We start from the raw sequence: 23,786 nt of genomic DNA, 5'->3' as shown, positions 1-23,786 counted from the left end.
TAGGATAAGAAGTTAATTTTAAAAACAGGTAAATAATAATAGAGGCTCAGGGCAGATATAACAAAAATCTTGAAATGATTTGCAAGTGATTGAAATTCAAGGGTGCCTATAAAAGCATAGCCTTCTTTCCAAAGCCATAGGCTTTAGAAGCACAGAAGAACTGGCAGAGGTGTTCAAAGACAACAGCGTTTTTTCTTCTCCCCCAACATATAGGTAGCAATATAAAGATTTATTTCTGAGCTCATATGAATTATGCCACTAATCTTACTCAACACATTGACATGGATACAATTAGTTTTGATCACAATATTTTTTTATTAAGAAATTTCACAAGATTTCGAGACAATAGCACCAACCTTTGAAAAATTCATGATCTAAAGAAAAGTAAATTCTAAGAATCACTTACGAAATATAAATACAAAAAATGTTTGATCCCTTAACCAGCTAATCTTTAACAAGAAAATGGGGTGAAACTGTTCATAATTGTTAAGAACTAATGCACAAATCCAGAAAGTGTTAAAACTCCGAAGCAGGATAAATTTTTTAAAACTCCACACCTATTGACATAATTGGGAAAGTTCAGAACACCAAAGAAAAATTGATCTTAAACAGCAAAAAGACTGACAGCAGTCCTTTTGACTCTCAGTAGCAATAGAGAACTAGAAGATAACAGAGTAAAATGCTCAATATTCTGACAGGGAAAATACTTGTAAACCTAGAATTGTATATTCAGTAGAATTATCATGAAACAAAAGGGCAAAATCAAAATATTTCAGGTGGGAAAAAACCCAAGAGTACCACATCACACTGTCACACAAATCATAAGTAATTTGCTACAGGAACAAGGAAAATGATTCAGAAAGAAGATCTGAGATATGCAGAGAAATGGTAAGCAAAATATTATTACATTTGTGGGTGGGTTTAAAAAACGATGTCTACTTTATATGATGAAAACAGGATAGAGCTAAAGTAGTGAATAACTTATAAACTGAGAGAAGGGAGGGTATGTAGAGCTAAAACATCCTAAAGGCCTTTGTATTATGAGCTTTATATTTTAAGTTTACATTTTAAAATATTAAACACTTAAATGCGCTTAGAGTGCATTACTCCAAATAGTGGGAAAAATAACACACACACAAAAAAACATACACACACACAATCCAAAAGAAGCTTCTTCTCTAAGTCTTATTCTGAGCATATTACCACTATCTTCTAGTTTCTATTGCTACTGAGAAGCTTCTTCTGTAAGTTTTAACTTTATTTTTTGTATGCCATTCTTATTCAAGGTAAGTAGTGTGTATAATTTCTTATTGTGAGCGTATCCTTAAAGAATCATTTTCTCATGAGAATCGCTTTCAGCCTAGGTTGTAGAAGCATTCATCCAAGTTGGTTTTATGTTTGCTTCTGCCAGGAATTCTTGATGCCCCATGTCTAGGATCTCTTCAGGCAGGAGACAGGGTGATGGTGTAGGAGGATCAATTTCTTGGCTTGCGGATTCCAATAATTTGTTATAGATTTAAACCATGAACTTTGATGACATGCAGGTCTAGGGTTTCAAAATTTAATCAGAGTTAAATACGTATTTTCTTCATCCAGAGATGGGACAAGCTTCCTCATATGCTCGTTCATGGGTGATGGAGTAGCATTTTTCCTACTCCATCCTTTTCCTAAGGATTTTAGGGACAATGGCTTTTTGCAGAGTACTCATTTCCAGTTGCCACCTCGAGCCCTTACCTCCTGCTCCTAAACATCCACACCTCAAGTTAGAGAGTAACTACATTTTGCCCACATCTGGGGGGACCAATCTTCCTGGTTTCCTTAGGGACGTTGTAATTTCTCAGTGCTAAAACCTGTAAGTTCTGGGCAAACTAGCATGACTGGTTGCCCTACAACCCAGCCCCGATATCCAGGGTGGAAGAAAAATCAGTTGAACAAGTCATTGCTCTTGTTTTCAGTTTATTTTTGGTACTTGGAATTTCCCTTCTTTTTTTTATGGGTTTAGCTGCCTATTGAATAAAAACTTTTTTTTATCCCGCATTAGTAGGTGATAGTATGAGACACTTCTCACGTTATAGAACTCCACCATTTTGCCAGTTCAAAAAGTAACATTTTAACGCTTTCAGTCAGTACAGAAGTGAAGTCTGAGGATAAAGGTGACAGCCACTTACCCTGTGTGTATAACAAAGGTGCTGCAGTGGTCCCCAAAGTTATGTGATTGGCTCCACCAACTGCCCCACAGCTTGATGCTGCTCTAGGCCCTCGCGCCAACCTTGAGAATGTTTCAGAATTCTCTAGGAAGGCCTAGCATCTTCCTGTAAGGCCTAGATTTTAAAATGTAAAATCCCTGAGCAAAGAGAGATTCTTTTATTCTGTTCACGCCTGCATCTTCAGTACCTTGTAATCATAGGCACTCAGTAACTGTTTCTTGAAAGAATAAACATCCTGGCCGGGCACGGTGGCTCAAGCCTGTAATCCCAGCACTTTGGGAGGCCGAGACGGGCGGATCACGAGCTCAGGAAATCGAGACCATCCTGGCTAACCCGGTGAAACCCCGTCTCTACTAAAAAAAATACAAAAAACTAGCCGGGCGAGGTGGCGGCGCCTGTAGTCCCAGCTACTCGGGAGGCTGAGGCAGGAGAATGGCGGGAACCCGGGAGGTGGAGCTTGCAGTGAGCTGAGATCCGGCCACTGCACTCCAGCCTGGGCGACAGAGCGAGACTCCGTCTCAAAAAAAAAAAAAAAAAAAAAAAAGAATAAACATCCTGAACGTCAAAACTGGCATATTCTTCCATCCAACCCCTTCTATCTCAAACTTGACAGAAAGTAGTCCAAGCTTCTGGCCCGTCTGTCTCCTTCCGTTTTCCAGACTTGCTTCTATTTATTTCCGTAGGCATTTAAAAAGATTTTGGGGTGGGTGTGAAGCTAACAGTGATTGTGCTAACCCTGTGCATTCCAGAAGTCGTTTTGAAACTACTGCCTAGTCCCATTAGATTATCAAAACTATACCACATATTTCAGTATGCATACTTATTTCAAGGAAGTTTTGGAGGTGATGTGTGTGTCTCTCGGTCCATGTGAGGGCGGTGCCTCCCTGGGACCCCAGGCACTGGCCCTGCACCCATGCACGGCGTACCCTGCGTATCGTACACAACCACAGCGTGTGGGACGCCGTCGTCCCCCGCAGGCCCCCACCTAACGCCAGCAGGGGGCGGGGGCGCTGCCACCCATTGGCTGAGGCAGATACCACGCGCCCCGATACCCGGCACTGGAGGCACCTCCCAGAATCCCGCGGCCCACGCCTCAGTCCGCCTGCGCGCCTCAGCCTGGCGGGTCCGCTTTTAGAGGCTCTTTAGCTTTGTCTCCTGCCCTTGATTTAACTTACACCTTCGCCTTTGGCTCCTTTGACTGCTCGAAGCCCCGCAGCCAGTTCCCGCGGACTTCACCAGCAGACCCAGAAGTGGTGGTGAAGCAAGCGTCTGTTCCTCCTTGAGGTCAGGAACTGCTGCCTGCCGCCATCATGGTGAGTTGAGGGAGAGGCCTGAGGGCCAACGCCTGTGGGGTCTTCACCGGTGGGCGAAACCAGGCCCCGCCTCACTCTCAGATTTCCCATTTTGGGGACACCCGCCTAGACGCACTATGAGTCGTGGCCGGCAGGGTGGGAAGAGGCAGCCTCGCAGTGGTGCGGCCTACAGAGAGGCCGGCACGGAAGTGGCGGGACACCGAGCGTGGCGTGATGGTGGGCCCCGGAGAAGCACTGCCTCATAGGCCACTTGCAAGGGCCACAGCCTTGGTGCGGCACCCATTTCCTGCCCTGGGTTCTCTCCTGGTAGCGGTTTGGGGTGCGGGTTCCACCACTCCCACGCGCCCCGACCCCCCGCCAACCTCACTTCCTGCTTTCTCCAGGTGGCTCCGCAAGATGGTGGCGGGCCTCCTGACTGACCTTCTTGAACTGGGAGGGCCAGAACTTCTTCAGGAGTGATTCTCTCCTGCTGCTTGTACGGGGTGGGGTGCGGTGGGGTGCGGTTGGGTTTCGGTTTGTGGGGGCTTTAGCGAGTCATGTGGGGTGTCCTGAAGGCACGTCCGGCTAGCTGAGGGGGTGGGTGGGACGTGCCTCTGGTGGAAGTGGTTCTCTCTTGGTCCTTGTACGGGGTAGGGTGGAGTTTGTGGGGACCTTAGCAAGGCGTGTGGGGTGTCCTACAGGCACGGCCCGGTAGCTGAGGGGTCTGGGCGGGAAGTGCCTCTGGTCCCCTGGTGCCTGCCAGCTGCTGGGTACTTGCTGATGGCGGCTCCCTCCTGCAGTGTCGACAGGCACAAAAGCTCGCCTGATGCCATCTTTGCGGCGTGAGGTCACCTTCAGTAGTTGCCATTGATACTTTTAAAATTTTTAAACTCCAGGCACAATTTTTCCCCTCTGGATAAACCAGGAATCTTTGACAGAATGTCCATGTGGTAGATAATGTTGAGTGTGCATTTCCGTGAGTTTGGTAAATGCCCAGCGTTGGTTGGGAGCCACCGCAGATGCGGCTCTGAATGCGCTAACCAACCACTGAGTCACAAACGCGAATTACTTGCTGTATGTGTGTGTGTCTGCTTTGATAATTCTGTCTCTTCGTTGTTAGAGATAAGAGGAGGAGATTTATACACAGTTTATATTACCAAGTATAAACATTAAAATAAAAATATATAATTAAGCAGCCATTATGTGCAATAAGTGTACTACATGTAGTTATCCGTGCTGATAGAAATGATCACTTTGAGTTATAAGTAATAAATATTTATAATAATACTTTTCGTTTTTAGAAGTAAAGGGAAGAAATCCTAATAGTTTCATCAATTTTTTCTGATTATGAAAGTATGTTTATTCATTTGGAAACAATCACACTAAGAAAATAGTAATCCATCTTAATCCCTTTCACCAGTTTTTGTCTGATTATAATAGTATGTTTACTCATTTGAAAACAGTCACACTAAGAAAATAGTAATCCATCTTAATCCCAACATATATAACCGCAGTTAATTTTTGATACATGAATGGCCTTCCAGCTTATTTTTATGCATGTATTGCTATTGCATATAGATAGGCCAACTTTTAGAAAGGTTACATCATGCTGCTTAATACTGTTTTACAACTTGCATCTTTCAATTAATATGGACGTTATTCTGAAGGTAACTTTAATTTTCCATATATGTTAAAAATTATATTATTTATTTACGAAATTACCTTATGATGAATAGTTTTTCAGTGTTAAAACTGTCACAGGCTGGGCACAGTGGCTCACGCCTCTCATCCCAGCTCTTCAGGAGAATGAGGCGGGCGGACCATTTGAGGTCAGGAGTTCAAGAACAATGATGAAACCCTATTTCTACTAAAAATACAAAAAAATTAGCCAGGCATGGTGAATGCACTTGTAATCCCAGCTACTCAGGAGGCTGAGGCAGCAGAATCATTCGATCCTGAGAAGCAGGTTGCAGTGAACTGAGATAGTGCCACTGCACTCCAGCCTAAGCAATAAAGTGAGACTGTCTCAAAAAAAAAAAAAAAATGCTATGAATATCCTTGTGTAAATATCTTGGCATGCTTGTACTATTAACTCCTTGAGATGAATTACCATCAGTAGCATGGTTGGGTGAAACCGCTTTGCCCTTTTATAACAATATTAAATTATGCTCCACGTTAGTGTAGTAGTATCTCCACATATCAAATTATGATACACCTTTTCCAAGGTACTCTTGGTAAAGCATGTATCAGTATTTTCTCACTGACGGTGTGTAGAGTTATCTCTCTTCCACACCCTTACAGTGAACGGTATTAAGATTTTTTAAACTGTCAACCTAATAGCTGGAAAATATTACATTGTGTTGATGTGCAGTTTTAAAAATCATCAATGAATTTAATCATGTATCATTAGCTTTTTAATTTTCCTTTCTAATTTTCTTTTTCTTACTGATGCATAAAAACTTTATTACTATTCACATTTGTCATACATAGTGGAAAAATATATGTAGTACTAATAAGGAGGTGCCCTGGTGCCCTTAACTTACCCCTATTTTCAATGGAGATGGCTCTAGTATTTCACTTTAAGGTTAATGGTAGGATAATATTAGATTGATAGAAAAGGAGATACCTCTATATTTTACTTAGGTTTTTAAAAAATTTTAAAATGAATGCTGTATTTTATTAAATACTTTCTTAATGGTGAATTAAAGTAACATGTCCTGAGAATGGAGTATTCTTGCTTTGCCAATAAAAACTATATTCTTTATTCCTGGAATTTTGCACTTGTGTTGAGGGGAGGGATGGACCATCTTGATTAGGCCTTGTTACTTATATGCTGTTAGCTTTGTAAAATGCATTGAGAAATACTTTTTTCCTTTTTGAAAATTGAAGAGAAGGTTTAAATTTCTTGATCTCTTCTTCTGTGTTTTCTGTCTTTATTTCAGGTTTCTGGTGTGTGTGCACACCTCTCTCTGACACACAACACATACACCCAAGATATCTATTTCTAAGTTGAAAAAACTCCCAGGGAAACTGAGCCAGATAACATTGGGTATTCTTTTTAAGACTGTTGGGTAAAAATTGAAATTTCACTATGAGTTTACCATGTCGTTGATTTCCAAATTTATTTGTATAGAGTTTGTATGTAGCAGTCTTTTATAATCTGTGGCCACAACCTGTTTTTCAGGTCTCATATATACTTTTGCTGTCTTGCTTTTTCTTGTTTAGTTTTGCCAGGATTGTTTATTGCTTCAATTTCAACCTCGCCACCCACCACTCCCCGAGAATCTACTCTTCGATTTACTTCTGATTTTCACATCATATTTTCTTAAATTTAGCACACTCTATATTTACTCATCTTCTTGTTGCTGTGAATGTAACTTTGATGCCTAGGGAATAAAACTTTGATGACTACAAATGATAGGCTTTTTCAAGGTCAGTTTATATAAATATCAGTTTGCTTACGTGTTCACATAGTAATTGAAGTAGATTATACTGGCAAAGGAGTAGGATGTGCAGTAGTATCCCTGGCCTTCAGCCCATCAGATTCCGGGAATACATCTCAGTTGTGACAGCCCATCTCTAAACATCACTAAATGCTGCTGGGGCTCAAAAATCTTCCCCAGTTGAGAATCAATGCATTTCCCTAACCACTAATAATCTGACATAGTTTTCGGCCAGATCTTACACCTCTAAATTAAAATACATCAAACACTATGGTGCAGAGACAATACTGTAATATAGCTTATCAAAGAAAAACGTATCCGAAGTTCATCCGCAAATCAAGGGGAAATTGAAAAGGAGAAAAAGAAACTACAGAAGTTTCAGAATTCCTTTTGTTTTGTTTTATTCTGTTTGTGATTTCTGAATGAACTGAGAAGGGATTGGTAAATTATTTATAGGGAAGGGAAATCTAATCAAGTCCCCAATAGTTCAGGATAATGCAGCTTAATGTCATCTAGAAAAACAATGATATAAGACATTTTTAGAAAGGAAGAACTTTAGACATAGTTTTTTAAGTTTTTCTTTCACATCATTGTCATGAAATAGCCCTATTAAAGGAAAGAATTAGGAGTTAGTTACAAACCCAAAATAGCAAGTATAAGCACAAAAGAATAGAGAAAAGCAATAAACTCACCTTCAGATGATTTGAGAATTTAGAGATCATCTCTACCAAAGCTGTGTAGAATCAGTAACCTCTAGCATCTTATTAACAAAGCAGGAACTCTACTTTCTTATTAACTTCTGTGACATCACTGTGCTTTACAAAAAGAAGTATAGTTTCTCTTGTCTTTTGTTTTCTTTCAAACAGGTGTATTTTTGCTAGCTTTCTGTTTTGCAGCCTTTTGTACTTACCTTTTGTAGTCAACAGGCACTTCACCAAAGATTTTTAAATTAACGATGTGCCATAGTTTCATGGTGTTTCAATTAGTTCTTAATTAAAATTTCTCCAAAATAAGTCAGCTAAAATAGTAAAGCCAAAAAGAAACTTGAAAAAAATTTACCGAAATTAATTCAAATAACAGGACACTAACTTACATTGGCATACCGCTTTTACCACTTTATACATACAAAGTGAATTCACAGATGTTATCTCATTTCATTCTCAAAGCAGTTTGCCCAGAGATACACAGCTGGCAAGTAAGTGGCTTATAACCACTTACCAGTAAGGAACATAAACCTAGATCTCCTGACTAGATTAATTTTTGTTTCACTATGCTAGATTGTTTCTGCAACATTACTTATGAATACTACTTCAGAAAATTTTACATTAATCTTAGAGTTTACTGTGGAAATAATACAGTTCTAATCAGAATCTAGAAAATTAATGAATTATATGTATGTATTTTTCTATCTGAAAATAAAGATGGTATCATATATATCTGTCAGCCCACTGTGAAAATTAGAATTACCAGTCGGACTGATTTGGTGTTACCCAGGAGAAAAATGTTATTTCAAAAGAAGCTTTGAACACCCTACTATGAGGGAAGAGGATTATAACCCGTTTTTTAGAAGGAGCTGTGACATGTGAACAATACTGTTTGCATGAGCCATTTGTAAAGTAAAGCAGGTATACTAATACAGGGAGTGCTAACATTGTAAAAACTCATGTTAATTATGTTGAAAAAGGCAAAGCAAGACAAATTGGTTTAAAACTTTGAGGCTTATTTTCTTTTTGATGCGGCTTTTTTTTTTTTTTTTTTTTTTTTTAAGGTTTATCCTTAGTATACTCAGTAAAGTGAAAAGTTTATGAATATAGAACAGGGTGATTTTAATAACTATATAAATCTGAACTTTCTAGTTTTGGATTTTTTTTTTAACTAATTCGCAGAGTATTTTCACAAATACTAAATAAGTATTCTTTCACAGCATTGTACAAGACTCGGTGATGAGCAACACTGGGCTTAAGAAAGTACTATATCCTTTGGTTAAATTCCATCCGGATGTACTCTGATTAGTTTAGACCCTGAACCTGAACTTAGCTGCAGTGGTGACTAATTTACAATGAAAATACTTTTTATAAAATATTTTACACTTAAAACACAAAAATTATATTTCACATTATGTATGGGTTTTGCCTGTATATCTAATTATGATGTCTACTTTCCAAATTACAGCCTGCTGCAAATCCTGAGACTCCAAACTCAACCAGCTCCAGAGAAACTAGCACCCAGTCTTCATCTGCTGCAGTTAGCCAAGGCTATGTTTTACCAGAAGGCAGAATCATGCCAAACACTGTTTTTGTTGGTGGAATTGATGATAGGGTATTGTATTCATACCTCATTTTTGCCTTAAAGTGCATTATGAACAATGGGATTTGGGCCCTGTTACAAACTTAATTTTTTTTTTTTCTTTGTACTTCATGGAGGCTTAGAATTGGTTTTACTTTTGACCCATAGGTACTAAAAATATCTTTGACAAAGAGCTACCGGTCATTTAGGTAAAACTGGGGGAGAAATTTTCACCTCATTGTAGTAAAATTGTAGTAAAATGGAAATTTTTGAATGCTGAATTTTTACTCTTGGAATTCAATTCTTTTCCATAGATGGATGCAACTGAGATTAAAAGCTGCTTTGGTAGATATGGTTCAGTGAAAGAAGTGAAGATAATCACAGATCGAACTGGTGTCTCCAAAGGGTGAGTAATTTTATCAAAAATACCTGAACTCTAGTCACCTATAGTGTGTCAAAGAAGACTTCAAAAGTGATACTGTGACACATGTATAAATGAAATTTTTTGCCGTGTTAATTTCTTTCATGTAGGGGATAAAAGGTTATTGCCAACTCTTTTATTTATTCATTTTTCTAATGTTTATTTTTAAATGTCTGCAATTCCTGTTTCATACAAATGAGTTACCAGTTTTGTCAAATAATTGTTTTCTTCATACACTGCACAATGTCTTAAATTTTAACCGTCTTGTCTTAGATAGTAAGTTAATTTCAGGTTCACAGATATGAATTCTTTGTTAATCAATAAAGTTTTCACACTGTCCTAATCTTAGCATATTTTGACATAGTTCCGATTAGGAAAAAGAAGTATTTGTAGAGGATCTGTCATGTACATCTTAACAAGTAGTTATCATGGTATATTATTTATCTTTTGTCATGATCACTGCTGTATATAGAATAGCAGAAGTTCTGAACCATGTACTGCCTGATGGTGATTTTATACTTCATTTATCTGCCTTTATAGCTATGGATTTGTTTCATTTTTTAATGACGTGGATGTCCAGAAGATAGTAGAAGTAAGTAATCTAATAGAAAAATCTATTATTTATTTTATTGATACAACATTTAGTGTTAGTGATATACTAAGTCTTGTGTAAAATTTGGAGAAAGATACACTTTCTGTTCAAAATCCAAACTTAGAGTAGCCACATAACTTGTTAGATCCTGTTTATTTTTGACTGGACACCTAGGTTCATGAACTACAGGCAGGAAGGGTTGTAGAAAGGGTGATGAAAAGTTTTTGATCACCTTTCACTTGATGCCTCTTGACACTGATTAGAGTAGTAAGGATAAGTAAGGTAGCTTCATGATGACAAATTTTAATTTGGTGTGTATCTATATATACTATATAGATATACTATATCTGTATAGAAGATATACGGATCTTCTATAATAATAGAAACTTCAGAAGACTTTACATATTTACCCAAGTCTTGGAAGTCAAGACTTGAAAACTGAGTCTAGCTTTGTTACTGTTTTATTTTCAGTCACAGATCCATATCCAGGGTAAAAAACTGAAGCTGGGCCCTGCAATCAGAAAACAAAATTTGTGTGAGTAGGAAAAGACATTGTTCTTTTTGACACGTGTAGATTTTCAGATAACTAAAAATAGGCTTTTTCCTTTTTGCTTTTTAAAAAGGTGCTTATCGTGTGCAGCCACGTCGTTTGGTATTTAATCCTCCTCCTCCACCGCAGTTTCAGAATGTCTGGAGTAATCCAAATGCTGAAACGTATCTTCAGCCCCGAGTCGCGCTGAATCCTATAACTCAGTACGTTCAGGTGAGAACTGCTTACGTTCCTGTTGTCTTATTTTAGTCATCATTCCTTCTGTGCAATTGTATCTACACTTCCCATAGTAGGTGGCAATAGAATCCCTGTTTGAATACCTTGAGTGATGGGAAATTTATTATTTCTGTTAGAAATTTCTTCTTCTTCTTAATGTTTGTTATATGAGCAAAAAATCTACATACACTGTCAGTCTTTCTATTAGGAATGACCTCTGTAGACACATGAACAAATCTCTTCCTATCTTTTCCTTTTTCACCCCACGTAACTAATTCCTAAAGTATTTGGAAGCAGCTCTCCTCATGTACCTGCCTAGTTCATTTTTCTGTAAGATTAGGAATTCATCTAGCTATTCTTTACTAGAGATGATTTCCAGATGCCTCCTCATGTAAATTGCTGACTTCTGGATATATTCTGGTTCTGGAATGGGTAGATTTCTGATCTGTTTTACTGTTGTCTATAAAACCCATGAATTTCGGGCATCTAATTTCTCTCATCCTGGTTACTTTGATGTTTAAAGTAGGATTTGACATACTCTATCACTTACTGTTGATAAATAATATTTATTTTCTTCTTAGTTCATTTTATATTTGTGTTAGTTAAAAGACATTTTCTTTGATGGAAAATAAAGTAAGAAAATAGTAGTGGAATAGTTCTTCAGTATCTCTCGTTTGTTAACATTTTCCGTGTATTTGAAACGTGTGGGGACCTCTTCTTCTTTTTCCTTCCCTGAACAATGGCTAGAAAAAAAGCCCTACTTGTTTCTGTCATTTACTATGAGCCATTACTGATTCTGAGTGTATTCTTTTGTGCTGCTACCTGTATGTTTTTAATTAGTAAGTATTTATTGAAACAGCAGATATTACAGTGTCTCTTTTCCAGTTGTGGATTATTTACTGCCCTTAGTTTTTTGAAATAAAGTACAGAGAAAGCCATAACATCTGTAGAACAACTACAGTACTACCCTGTATTATTTTCAGATACAAAACAATCTGGAAGTATTTAGCCAAGGAAATAATAAATGTATTAATTTAACTTACGTTGAAATCTGTCTTAGTAGAGCCTTATTACCAATATAAGAAATAACTGCTGGTTGGGCATAAGTACACAGAAGTAAACTTTGAATGGTGAAGTAGTCAGTTATTTTGTAATTTGTCTCTTCCCCCTCCCCACTCACAGGATAGCACTTGACACAGAATATTTTTCTTCCTAAAGTCAGTCATTCATTTAGAATTCTGCATTGTTGTATATAGAAAAACAATTAATATTTTAAAGTTTTTCCTTTTTTTGTTATATTGGGAATGATATTTCTTTTTTATTTTTAAAAAAATGTTTTACCATAGCTAATCATTCTTTCTGTAAACTTTATTTTCAGGCATATCCTTCTTATCCAAATTCACCAGGTCAGGGCATCACTGGATATCAGTTGCCGGTGTATAATTATCAGGTATTTGAAGAGGGAGTAACATGATTTACTTTCAGATATTATTGAGGCCTTTAACTTGTTTATACAAATTGCCTGAATAGTCAGTCATTTTAAACTAGTGAAATGTAGCTTAAATTGAAGAAAACACTTAGGATTGATCAGAATGAAGACCTCTGTATTATTTTGAAGTAATGGAATAACATTTTGACAGGAATACAGTTAGCAGTAACTTTTCTGTAGAACAGATTTTTGAGATTTGATGTCTCCTTCTATACTGCAGCATGTATTTTTTTTTATCTTTGCTATCAAAGAGTTGAAACATCCAGACTGACTTCCTTGAATTTTGTAGAGATACAGAGTGAAATAAAATTATTACTCAAGTCTTAGATCACAGAATTGCAATCAGATTTTTATTTTAGCTTGCTGCTTCATGATAGTAGTTCTCTGGGTCTCTTTTCAGAGATATGACTATATCTATGACCCATTCTTGTATCAATCATAATAAATTCAAAGAACTGGTATCTTTGAGAGTTCCACAATGCTATCTCCAGAAAATTTGGAAAAAAGTTGAGGCTTTATATGTGGAAGTAACAACAAGAACTTCAGGAATTAGTAACCTATAGCACTTCTTTTTTCCATTCTGTTTCTTTTATTATAATAGCAAATGAGCCAGCATGATACATACTTCAATATTGTATATCTGATGTGTTTTTGAAAATGTATAGGAATATTTGAATCATTTTGGTTTCCATTTTGTTTTTTCAAGATGCCACCACAGTGGCCTGTTGGGGAGCCAAGGAATTATGCTGTACCTCTGGTAAAGTCAGTTAGCCAAACATATACTCCCTGTTCTTTCCTGATTTTTTTCCGTGTCATATATGCCTACAAATATTTTTAAATCATTCTTTATATTGATGTGTTATGTTTTGTTACCTTCTTTTTAACGTAATTATAAACTCCCTGGGAGCAATAGTGCCTTTTTCTCTCTCAGGTTTTGTGTGCCTAAGCAATGGCTGGTTCACGTAATGATCAATGTTCAGTTACTTGTTGATAGACTGTATAATCCCAGAAAGATAGTATTAATGTGGCTTTAGAATGAGCACGTATCTGCCTGGAATCTACCTCTGGCTTTACCGTCCTTAAAAAAAAAGTGTTGAAGAGAAACAGAAATGTTTTGCTGTTAATTACTCCTAAATAAGTGTAGGAACAAAAAAGAGTATTACTTCTAAAACACCTGAACCGCTTTCCCCCAATATAATGAGTTCACGAAAATGTTTGATAGCAACTGTCTGTATGTGTCTGCCTGGTTTTTTCCTCTCTAAGGTTAGCAATTCATCCAGCTATTCCTTACTTGGAATGATTTCCAGATGCCTCCTCATATAGATTGCTGGCTTATGAATATATTCTGGTTCTGAATTGGGTAGATTTCTGATGTGCTTACTGTGTCTGTAAATCCCGTGAGTTTCTGGCATCTAATTTCTCTCATCCTGGTTACTTCAATATTTAAAGTAGGATTTGACGCACTCTATCACTTATTGGTGTTAAGTAATATTTATTTTTTTTTAGTTTGTTTTAATTTTGTCTTAGTTTAAAAGACATTTTCTTTGACGGAAAATAAAGTAACAACATAGTAGTGAAGTAGTTCTTCAGTGTCTCTCATTTGTTCACATTTTCCATGTATTTGAAACGTGTAGGGTATACCTCTGCTTCTTTTTCATTATGTGAACAAAGGCTAGAAAAAAAGTCCTACTTGTTTCTAACATTTACTTTGAGCCGTAACTGAATCTGGTTGTATTCATGTATGATGCTACCTATATGTTTTCAAACTGTAAATATTTATTGAAACATAGGAGACATTATACTGTCTCTTTTACAGTTGTGGATTATATACGGTGCTTAGTTTTTCAAAATGAAGTACAGAAAAAACCATAACGTTTGTAGGGGAACTTCATGTTACTCTATAATATTGGCAGATACAAAACTCTTCATAATATTTAACATAGAAATAGCAAATGTATTAATTTAACTGACATTCAAACCTGTTTACATTCAAACCTGTCTTAATAGAGCCCTATCACCAGTGTAAGAAATAACATCGGGGTTGGCATAAGTACACAGTATAAATAAAGTAAACTTGTCTGGTGAAATAGTCACTTATTTTGTCATTTGTCTGTTCCCCCTCCCCACCCAAAGCGTAGCACTTAACAGAATATTTATTTCTTCATAAAATCAGTCACTCATTTAGAATTCTGCAATGCTGTATATAGAAAAATAATGAATGTTTTAAAGTTTTTCGTATTTTTAATATTTGGAATATTTCTAATTAAAAAAATGTTTCTCTGTATTCATTTATTCTTACTGTAATCTTTATTTTCAGGCATATCCTACTTATCCAAATTCACCAGGTCAGGTCATCGCTGGATATCATTTGCCTGTATGTAATTATCAGGTAATTTAAGAGGGAGTAAAATGATTTACTTTCAGATATTGATGCCTTTGTCTATACTAATTGCTTTAATAGTTTGTCATTTTAAACTAGTGAAATGTACCTAAAATTTAAGAAAACCCTTAGAATTTGTCTAGAATGAAGAACTCTGTATTATTTAGAAGTAATTGAGTAATATTTTGAAAGGATTGTACTTTGCAATAACTTTACTGTAGGACAGTTTTTTGAGATTTGGTGTCCCCTTCTGTATTGTAACATATTTTTTTTTTCATATTTACTGCCAAATAGCTGAAACATCCAGACTGACTTTTATCAATTTTTTAGAGAGACAGAGTGAAATAAAATTATTACTCAATTTTTAGAGCACAGAATTCGAATTATGTATTTTTTTAGCTGACTGCTTCACATTAGTAGTTCTCTGGGTATCTTCATAGATATGACTGTATATTGACCCATATTCATATCTGTGGTAATAAGTTCAAAGAGCTAATATGTTTGAGATTTCCACAATACCAACCCCAGAAAATTGGTGAAAAGTTGAGGTTTTACGTATAAAAGTAACAACAAGAATGTCAGGGATTAGAAACCTAAAGTACTCTTTTTTCCGTTTTGTTTCTTGTATTATAATAACAAAGGCTTTGGTATCGGGATGATGTTGGCCTCATAAAATGAGTTAGGGAGGATTCCCTCTTTTTCTGTTGATTGGAATAGTTTCAGAAGGAATGGTACCAACTCCTCCTTGTACCTCTGGTAGAATTCAGCTGTGAATCCATCTGGTCCTGGACTTTTTTTGGTTGGTAGGCTATTAATTATTGCCTCAATTTCAGAGCCTACTATTGGTCTATTCAGGGATTCAACTTCTTCCTGGTTTAGTCTTGGAAGAGTGTAAGTGTCCAGGAAATTATCCATTTCTTCTAGATTTTCCAGTTTATTTGCGTAGAGGTGTTTATAGTATTCTCTGATGGTAGTTTGTATTTCTGTGGGGTCGGTGGTGATATCCTCTTTATCATTTTTTTATTGCATCTATTTGATTCTTCTCTCTTCTTTATTAGTCTTGCTAGTGTTCTGTCAATTTTGTTGATCTTTTCAAAAAACCAACTCCTGGATTCATTGATTTTTTGGAGGGTTTTTTGTGTCTCTATCTCCTTCAGTTCTGCTCTGATCTTAGTTATTTCTTGCCTTCTGCTAGCTTTCGAATGTGTTTGCTCTTGCTTCTCTAGTTCTTTTAATTGCGATGTTAGAGTGTCAATTTTAGATCTTTCCTGCTTTCTCTTGTGGGCATTTAGTGCTATAAATTTCCCTCTACACACTGCTTTAAATGTGTCCCAGAGATTCTGGTATGTTGTATCTTTGTTCTCATTGGTTTCAAAGAACATCTTTATTTCTGCCTTCATTTCGTTATGTACCCAGTAGTCATTCAGGAGCAGGTTGTTCAGTTTCCATGTAGTTGAGTGGTTTTGATTGAGTTTCTTAGTCCTGAGTTCTAGTTTGATTGCACTGTGGTCTGAGAGACAGTTTGTTATAATTTCTATTCTTGTACATTTGCTGAGGAGTGCTTTACTTCCAATTACATGGTCAATTTTGGAGTAAGTACGACGTGGTGCTGAGAAGAATGTATATTCTGTTGATTTGGGGTGGAGAGTTCTATAGATGTCTGTTAGGTCTGCTTGCTGCAGAGATGAGTTCAGTTCCTGGATATCCTTGTTAACTTTCTGTCTCGTTGATCTGTCTAATGTTGACAGTGGAGTGTTGAAGTCTCCCATTATTATTGTATGGGAGTCTAAGTCTCTTTGTAAGTCTCTAACTCACACCAGTTAGAATGGCGATCATTAAAAAGTCAGGAAACAACAGGTGCTGGAGAGGATGTGGAGAAATAGGAACACTTTTACACTGTTGGTGGGATTGTAAACTAGTTCAACCATTATGGAAAACAGTATGGTGATTCCTCAAGGATCTAGAACTAGATGTACCATATGACCCAGCCATCCCATTACTGGGTATATACCCAAAGGATTATAAATTATGCTGTTATAAAGACACATGCACACGTATGTTTATTGCGGCACTATTCACAATAGCAAAAACTTGGAATCAACCCAAATGTCCATCAGTGACAGATTGGATTAAGAAAATGTGGCACATATACACCATGGAATACTATATAGCCATAAAAAAGGATGAGTTTGTGTCCTTTGTAGGGACATAGATGCAGCTGGAAACCATCATTCTTAGCAAACTATCACAAGAACAGAAAACCAAACACCGCATGTTCTCACTTATAGGTGGGAACTGAACAACGAGATCACTTGGACTCGGGAAGGGGAACATCACACACCGGGGCCTATCACGGGGAGGGGGGAGGGGGGAGGGATTGCATTGGGAGTTATACCTGATGTAAATGACGAGTTGATGGGTGCTGACGAGTTGATGGGTGCAGCACACCAACATGGCACAAGTATACATATGCAACAAACCTGCACGTTATGCACATGTACCCTAGAACTTAAAGTATAATAATAATAAATAAATTTTAAAAAAATTAAAAAAAATTTTTTTAAAGTATAAAAAATAAATAAATAAATAACAAAGGAACCAGCATAAGTACTTCAATATTGTGTATCTCATGTGTGTTTGAAAATGTGAAGGAATGTTTGAATGACTTTTGTTTCCTGTCTCTACTAACAATACAAAATAAATTAGCCAGTCGTGTTGACGCACACTTGTAATCCCAACTACTCGGAAGGCTGAGGCAGCAGAATCACTTGATCCTGGGAAGCAGATTGCCGTGAACTGAGATCATGCCACTGCGCTCCAGCCTAGGCAACAAAGGGAGACTCAGTCTAAAAAAATAATAATAATAATGCTATGAATATCTTTGTGTAAATATCTTGGCATGCTTGTACTATTAATTTCTTGAGACTAGTTACTATAAGTGTAATTGCTGGGTGAAAGCGCTTTGCCCCTTTTATAACAATTTTATCACTAATTCTCCTAATTAGTATAGTGGTGAGTATCCCCGCCTATCAAATTATGATAAACTTTTTCCGAGGTACTCTTGGTAAATCATGTCTTAGTATTTTTCTGACTGATGGTGTGTAGAGTGCTCTCTTTTCCACACCCATTCCAAGGAAAGTTACTAGGAATTTTTAAATTTTCAACCTAATAGCTGAAAAATACATTATGTTGATGTGTGCTTTTTTAAATCATCCATGAAGCTGATCATTGATCATTAGCTTTTCAAATTACTTTTTAAATTTTATTTTTCTTCTTGATTCATAAAAAGTTTGTATTAATATTCAGTTTTGTCATACATAGTGGAAAAAATATTTAGTAATAATAAGGAGGTTCCCTGGTGCCCTTACCTTACTCCTGATTTCAAAGGAGTTGACTCTTCTAGTATTTCACTATAAGTTTGATGATAGAGTAGAATTAGATTGATGGAAAATAAAAGTGCTCTATTTCTGTTTTACTTCAGTTTTTAAAAAATTTAAAATGAATAGTGTATTTTATCAAATGCTTTTACAATAATGAATTAAAGTAACATATCCTGTGAATGGAGTATTCTTGCATTCCCAATATAAACTTAACACTCTATATATTGCTGGAATGTTGTGTTTGTGTTGAGGGCAGGGATGGATCATCTGGATGAGGTTTTGTTACTTAGTATGCTTTTAACTTTGTAAAATGCATTGAGAAATACTGTTTTCCTCTTTGAAAATGGAGTTTGCACATAGCTTTCTTTTATTATTTGTGGCCACAATGCATTTTTCAGGTCTCATATAGTTCTGCTTTCTTGGTTTTTCTTGCTTAGTTTTGCTAGGATTATTGCTTGAATTTGATCCTCCCTACCCACAACTTTGCTAGAATCTGCTCTTGAATTTACTTGAAGTTTTAATTCTGATTTTCATATCATATTTTCTTAATTTTAATGTTCTATTTATTTGCTCTTCTTCCTGTTGCTGTGAATGTAACTTTGATGACTACAAATGATAGGCTTTTTCCTGGTCAGTTTATATAAATACTAATTTGCTTACATGTTCACGTAGCAATCGAAATAGATAATACTGGCAAAGGAGCTAACATCCCAGGAGTTTAAATAATGATAAATTATTCCAACTTTTAGCTGTCTTTGTCACTTGGTTGTCCACATATAACAGGGAATATATTTGCTATAAATAGCAATGAGAGTTGTGTATGTGATGGTCTTGAAGCTCACCCCGTTCCCTGTTCCAACATTTCTCATTTCAAAATTCACCAACTCACTTAAAAGTATGATTAAGAAAATTACTTCTTTAATGTAGTTTCTTTTCAGGACGCTATTGATGGTTATGATGGTACTTACTTTAAAATTAAACTTTTGCTTATCTGAAGCAAATTCATTTATATTTTTGTCCATAGTTTGAAATTAATCACAGTTGTCTATTGATACTGGATTTTTATATGTACATTATATAATTATGTATACATACACACACAGTAGGAATTGAACAATCACTGCTAATCAAGGCAGATAAGTATGAAGTACATTGCTTACTTCGATGTAAGTAAAGCCACCTCCTGACTGCTTACTTCGATGTAAGTAAAGCCACCTCCTGACTGAGGACAAGGACATCATGATGACTTCCTTAATTTAAAATGTTATGACACTATTAAAGTGATTCAGTGAATGTATATGTATGATTCCAGTTAAGCAGAGACAGCCAATATGTTAAGATCCAAGCTAAAGTCCAACTTCTCATAATATCAAATGCATTTTTTATTCTTTACCAAACTACCCTTGTTTCAAGCATCTGTTTTACTGTTGTATAGAGTATGAGAATCAGAAGTTATCAGAGATGTTTTCCAACCATTTGTTTTCAAGCACGGAAACTGAATCTGAGGTCATGAAAAGATACACTTTACTGACCGATGAAAATCAGGTTCTTCCTAAACAATAATTTTCCTCTTCAATTCTTGTGGCACTGTCACAAGGTTTCTTAACCCACACCCTTCTAAAATTTGGGACCAAATAATTCCTTATTGTAGGAGGCTGTCTTTACATTGTAGGATGTGCAATAGTATCCCTAGCCTTCAGCCCATCAGATTCCAGGAATACATCTCAGTTGTGACAGCCCATCTCTAAACATCACTAAATGCTGCTGGGGCTCAGAAATCTTCCCCAGTAGAGAATCAGTGCATTTCCCTAACCAGTAATAATCTGACATAGTTTTCTGCCAGATCTTACACCTTTAAATTAAAATACATCCAACATTATGGTGCAGAGACAATAGCTTGTTTATCAAAGAAAAACGTATCCGAAGTTCATCCACAAATCAAGGGGGAATTGCAAAGGAGAAAAAGAAACCACAGGAGTTTCAGAATTCCTTTTGTTTTGTTTTATTCTGTTTGTGATTTCTGAATGAACTGAGAAGGGATTGGTAAATTATTTATAGGGAAGGGAAATCTAATCAAGTCCCCAATAGTTCAGGATAATGCAGCTTAATGTCATCTAGAAAAACAATGATATAAGACATTTTTAGAAAGGAAGAACTTTAGACATAGTTTTTTAAGTTTTTCTTTCACATCATTGTCATGAAATAGCCCTATTAAAGGAAAGAATTAGGAGTTAGTTACAAACCCAAAATAGCAAGTATAAGCACAAAAGAATAGAGAAAAGCAATAAACTCACCTTCAGATGATTTGAGAATTTAGAGATCATCTCTACCAAAGCTGTGTAGAATCAGTAACTTCTAGCATCTTATTAACAAAGCAGGAACTCTACTTTCTTATTAACTTCTGTGACATCACTGTGCTTTACAAAAAGACGTATAGTTTCTCTTGTCTTTTGTTTTCTTTCAAACAAGTATATGTGTAGTAGCTTTCTGTTTTGCAGCCTTTTGTACTTACCTTTTGTAGTCAACAGGCACTTCACCAGTGATTTTTAAATTAACGATGTGTAATATTTTCCTGGTGTTTCATTTAGTTCTTAATTAAAATTTCTCCAAAATAAGTCAGCTAAAATAGTAAAGGCAAAAAGAAACTTGAAAAAAATCTACTGAAAATAAAATCAAATAACAGGACACCAACTTACATAGGCATACCGCTTTTACCACTTTATACGTACAAAATGAATTCACAGATGTTATCTCATTTTGTTCTCGAAGAAATTTGCCCAGAGATACACAGCTGGCAAGTAAGTGGCTTATAAATAACCACTTACCAGTAAGGAACATAAACCTAGATCTCCTGACTAGATTAATTTTTGTTTCACTATGCTAGATTGTTTCTCCGTATGTGTGTGTGTGTGTGTGTGTGTGTGTGTGTATGTATATGTATATATGTATATAACTTATGAATTCTGCTTCAGAAAATTTTACATTAACCTTAGAGTCTACTGTGGAAGGAATAAAGACAGTTCTGATCAGAACCTAGAAAATTAATGAGTTATATGTATGTGATTTTTTTTCTGAAAATAAAGATGGTATCATTTATATCTGTCAGCCCATTGTGAAAATTAGAATTATCAGTCGGACTGATGTGGTGTTACCCAGGAGAAAAATGTTATTTCAAAAGAAGCTTTGAACACCCTACTATGAGGGAAGAGGATTATAACCCGTTTTTTAGAAGGAGCTGTGACATGTGAACAATACTGTTTGCATGAGCCATTTGTAAAGTAAAGCAGGTATACTAATACAGGGAGTGCTAACATTGTAAAAACTCATGTTAATTATGTTGAAAAAGGCAAAGCAAGACAAATTGGTTTAAAACTTTGAGGCTTATTTTCTTTTTGATGCGGCTCTTTTTTTTTTTTTTTTTTTTTAAGGTTTATCCTTAGTATACTCAGTAAAGTGAAAAGTTTATGAATATAGAACAGGGTGATTTTAATAACTATATAAATCTGAACTTTCTAGTTTTGGATTTTTTTTTTAACTAATTCGCAGAGTATTTTCACAAATACTAAATAAGTATTCTTTCACAGCATTGTACAAGACTCGGTGATGAGCAACACTGGGCTTAAGAAAGTACTATATCCTTTGGTTAAATTCCATCCGGATGTACTCTGATTAGTTTAGACCCTGAACCTGAACTTAGCTGCAGTGGTGACTAATTTACAATGAAAATACTTTTTATAAAATATTTTACACTTAAAACACAAAAATTATATTTCACATTATGTATGGGTTTTGCCTGTATATCTAATTATGATGTCTACTTTCCAAATTACAGCCTGCTGCAAATCCTGAGACTCCAAACTCAACCAGCTCCAGAGAAACTAGCACCCAGTCTTCATCTGCTGCAGTTAGCCAAGGCTATGTTTTACCAGAAGGCAGAATCATGCCAAACACTGTTTTTGTTGGTGGAATTGATGATAGGGTATTGTATTCATACCTCATTTTTGCCTTAAAGTGCATTATGAACAATGGGATTTGGGCCCTGTTACAAACTTAATTTTTTTTTTTTCTTTGTACTTCATGGAGGCTTAGAATTGGTTTTACTTTTGACCCATAGGTACTAAAAATATCTTTGACAAAGAGCTACCGGTCATTTAGGTAAAACTGGGGGAGAAATTTTCACCTCATTGTAGTAAAATTGTAGTAAAATGGAAATTTTTGAATGCTGAATTTTTACTCTTGGAATTCAATTCTTTTCCATAGATGGATGCAACTGAGATTAAAAGCTGCTTTGGTAGATATGGTTCAGTGAAAGAAGTGAAGATAATCACAGATCGAACTGGTGTCTCCAAAGGGTGAGTAATTTTATCAAAAATACCTGAACTCTAGTCACCTATAGTGTGTCAAAGAAGACTTCAAAAGTGATACTGTGACACATGTATAAATGAAATTTTTTGCCGTGTTAATTTCTTTCATGTAGGGGATAAAAGGTTATTGCCAACTCTTTTATTTATTCATTTTTCTAATGTTTATTTTTAAATGTCTGCAATTCCTGTTTCATACAAATGAGTTACCAGTTTTGTCAAATAATTGTTTTCTTCATACACTGCACAATGTCTTAAATTTTAACCGTCTTGTCTTAGATAGTAAGTTAATTTCAGGTTCACAGATATGAATTCTTTGTTAATCAATAAAGTTTTCACACTGTCCTAATCTTAGCATATTTTGACATAGTTCCGATTAGGAAAAAGAAGTATTTGTAGAGGATCTGTCATGTACATCTTAACAAGTAGTTATCATGGTATATTATTTATCTTTTGTCATGATCACTGCTGTATATAGAATAGCAGAAGTTCTGAACCATGTACTGCCTGATGGTGATTTTATACTTCATTTATCTGCCTTTATAGCTATGGATTTGTTTCATTTTTTAATGACGTGGATGTCCAGAAGATAGTAGAAGTAAGTAATCTAATAGAAAAAATCTATTATTTATTTTATTGATACAACATTTAGTGTTAGTGATATACTAAGTCTTGTGTAAAATTTGGAGAAAGATACACTTTCTGTTCAAAATCCAAACTTAGAGTAGCCACATAACTTGTTAGATCCTGTTTATTTTTGACTGGACACCTAGGTTCATGAACTACAGGCAGGAAGGGTTGTAGAAAGGGTGATGAAAAGTTTTTGATCACCTTTCACTTGATGCCTCTTGACACTGATTAGAGTAGTAAGGATAAGTAAGGTAGCTTCATGATGACAAATTTTAATTTGGTGTGTATCTATATATACTATATAGATATACTATATCTGTATAGAAGATATACGGATCTTCTATAATAATAGAAACTTCAGAAGACTTTACATATTTACCCAAGTCTTGGAAGTCAAGACTTGAAAACTGAGTCTAGCTTTGTTACTGTTTTATTTTCAGTCACAGATCCATATCCAGGGTAAAAAACTGAAGCTGGGCCCTGCAATCAGAAAACAAAATTTGTGTGAGTAGGAAAAGACATTGTTCTTTTTGACACGT

The 23,786-nt window shown here is 35.9% G+C and overlaps 1 protein-coding gene across 27 annotated transcripts in view; it reads left to right on the top strand.

Annotated features, from left to right (window-relative positions):
• Positions 1 to 3,497: 3,497 nt before the first annotated feature.
• LOC126947160 (deleted in azoospermia protein 3-like) overlaps positions 3,498 to 23,786 on the top strand; it is a 64,663-nt gene continuing 44,374 nt past the window's right edge. For 26 of the 27 annotated variants that reach the window (XM_050777853.1, XM_050777846.1, XM_050777863.1 and 23 more), the window contains exons 1-13: positions 3,498 to 3,520; positions 9,115 to 9,261; positions 9,543 to 9,634; positions 10,190 to 10,241; positions 10,713 to 10,776; positions 10,865 to 11,004; positions 12,386 to 12,457; positions 13,203 to 13,253; positions 14,814 to 14,885; positions 22,089 to 22,235; positions 22,517 to 22,608; positions 23,164 to 23,215; positions 23,688 to 23,751. In XM_050777853.1, coding sequence (XP_050633810.1) covers positions 3,518 to 3,520; positions 9,115 to 9,261; positions 9,543 to 9,634; positions 10,190 to 10,241; positions 10,713 to 10,776; positions 10,865 to 11,004; positions 12,386 to 12,457; positions 13,203 to 13,253; positions 14,814 to 14,885; positions 22,089 to 22,235; positions 22,517 to 22,608; positions 23,164 to 23,215; positions 23,688 to 23,751 — 1,048 coding nt within the window. In that variant the 5' untranslated portion in view covers positions 3,498 to 3,517. The remainder of the gene's footprint in view (positions 3,521 to 9,114; positions 9,262 to 9,542; positions 9,635 to 10,189; positions 10,242 to 10,712; positions 10,777 to 10,864; positions 11,005 to 12,385; positions 12,458 to 13,202; positions 13,254 to 14,813; positions 14,886 to 22,088; positions 22,236 to 22,516; positions 22,609 to 23,163; positions 23,216 to 23,687; positions 23,752 to 23,786) is intronic. The other variant, XM_050777840.1, reaches the window with a different exon arrangement.

Source organism: Macaca thibetana, chromosome Y (assembly GCF_024542745.1).
Source record: "Macaca thibetana thibetana isolate TM-01 chromosome Y, ASM2454274v1, whole genome shotgun sequence".
In the NCBI taxonomy this organism is placed as follows: domain Eukaryota; kingdom Metazoa; phylum Chordata; class Mammalia; order Primates; family Cercopithecidae; genus Macaca; species Macaca thibetana.
The sequence above is the reverse complement of the archived record's forward strand: the minus strand, read 5'-3'. Positions and strand labels throughout refer to the sequence as shown.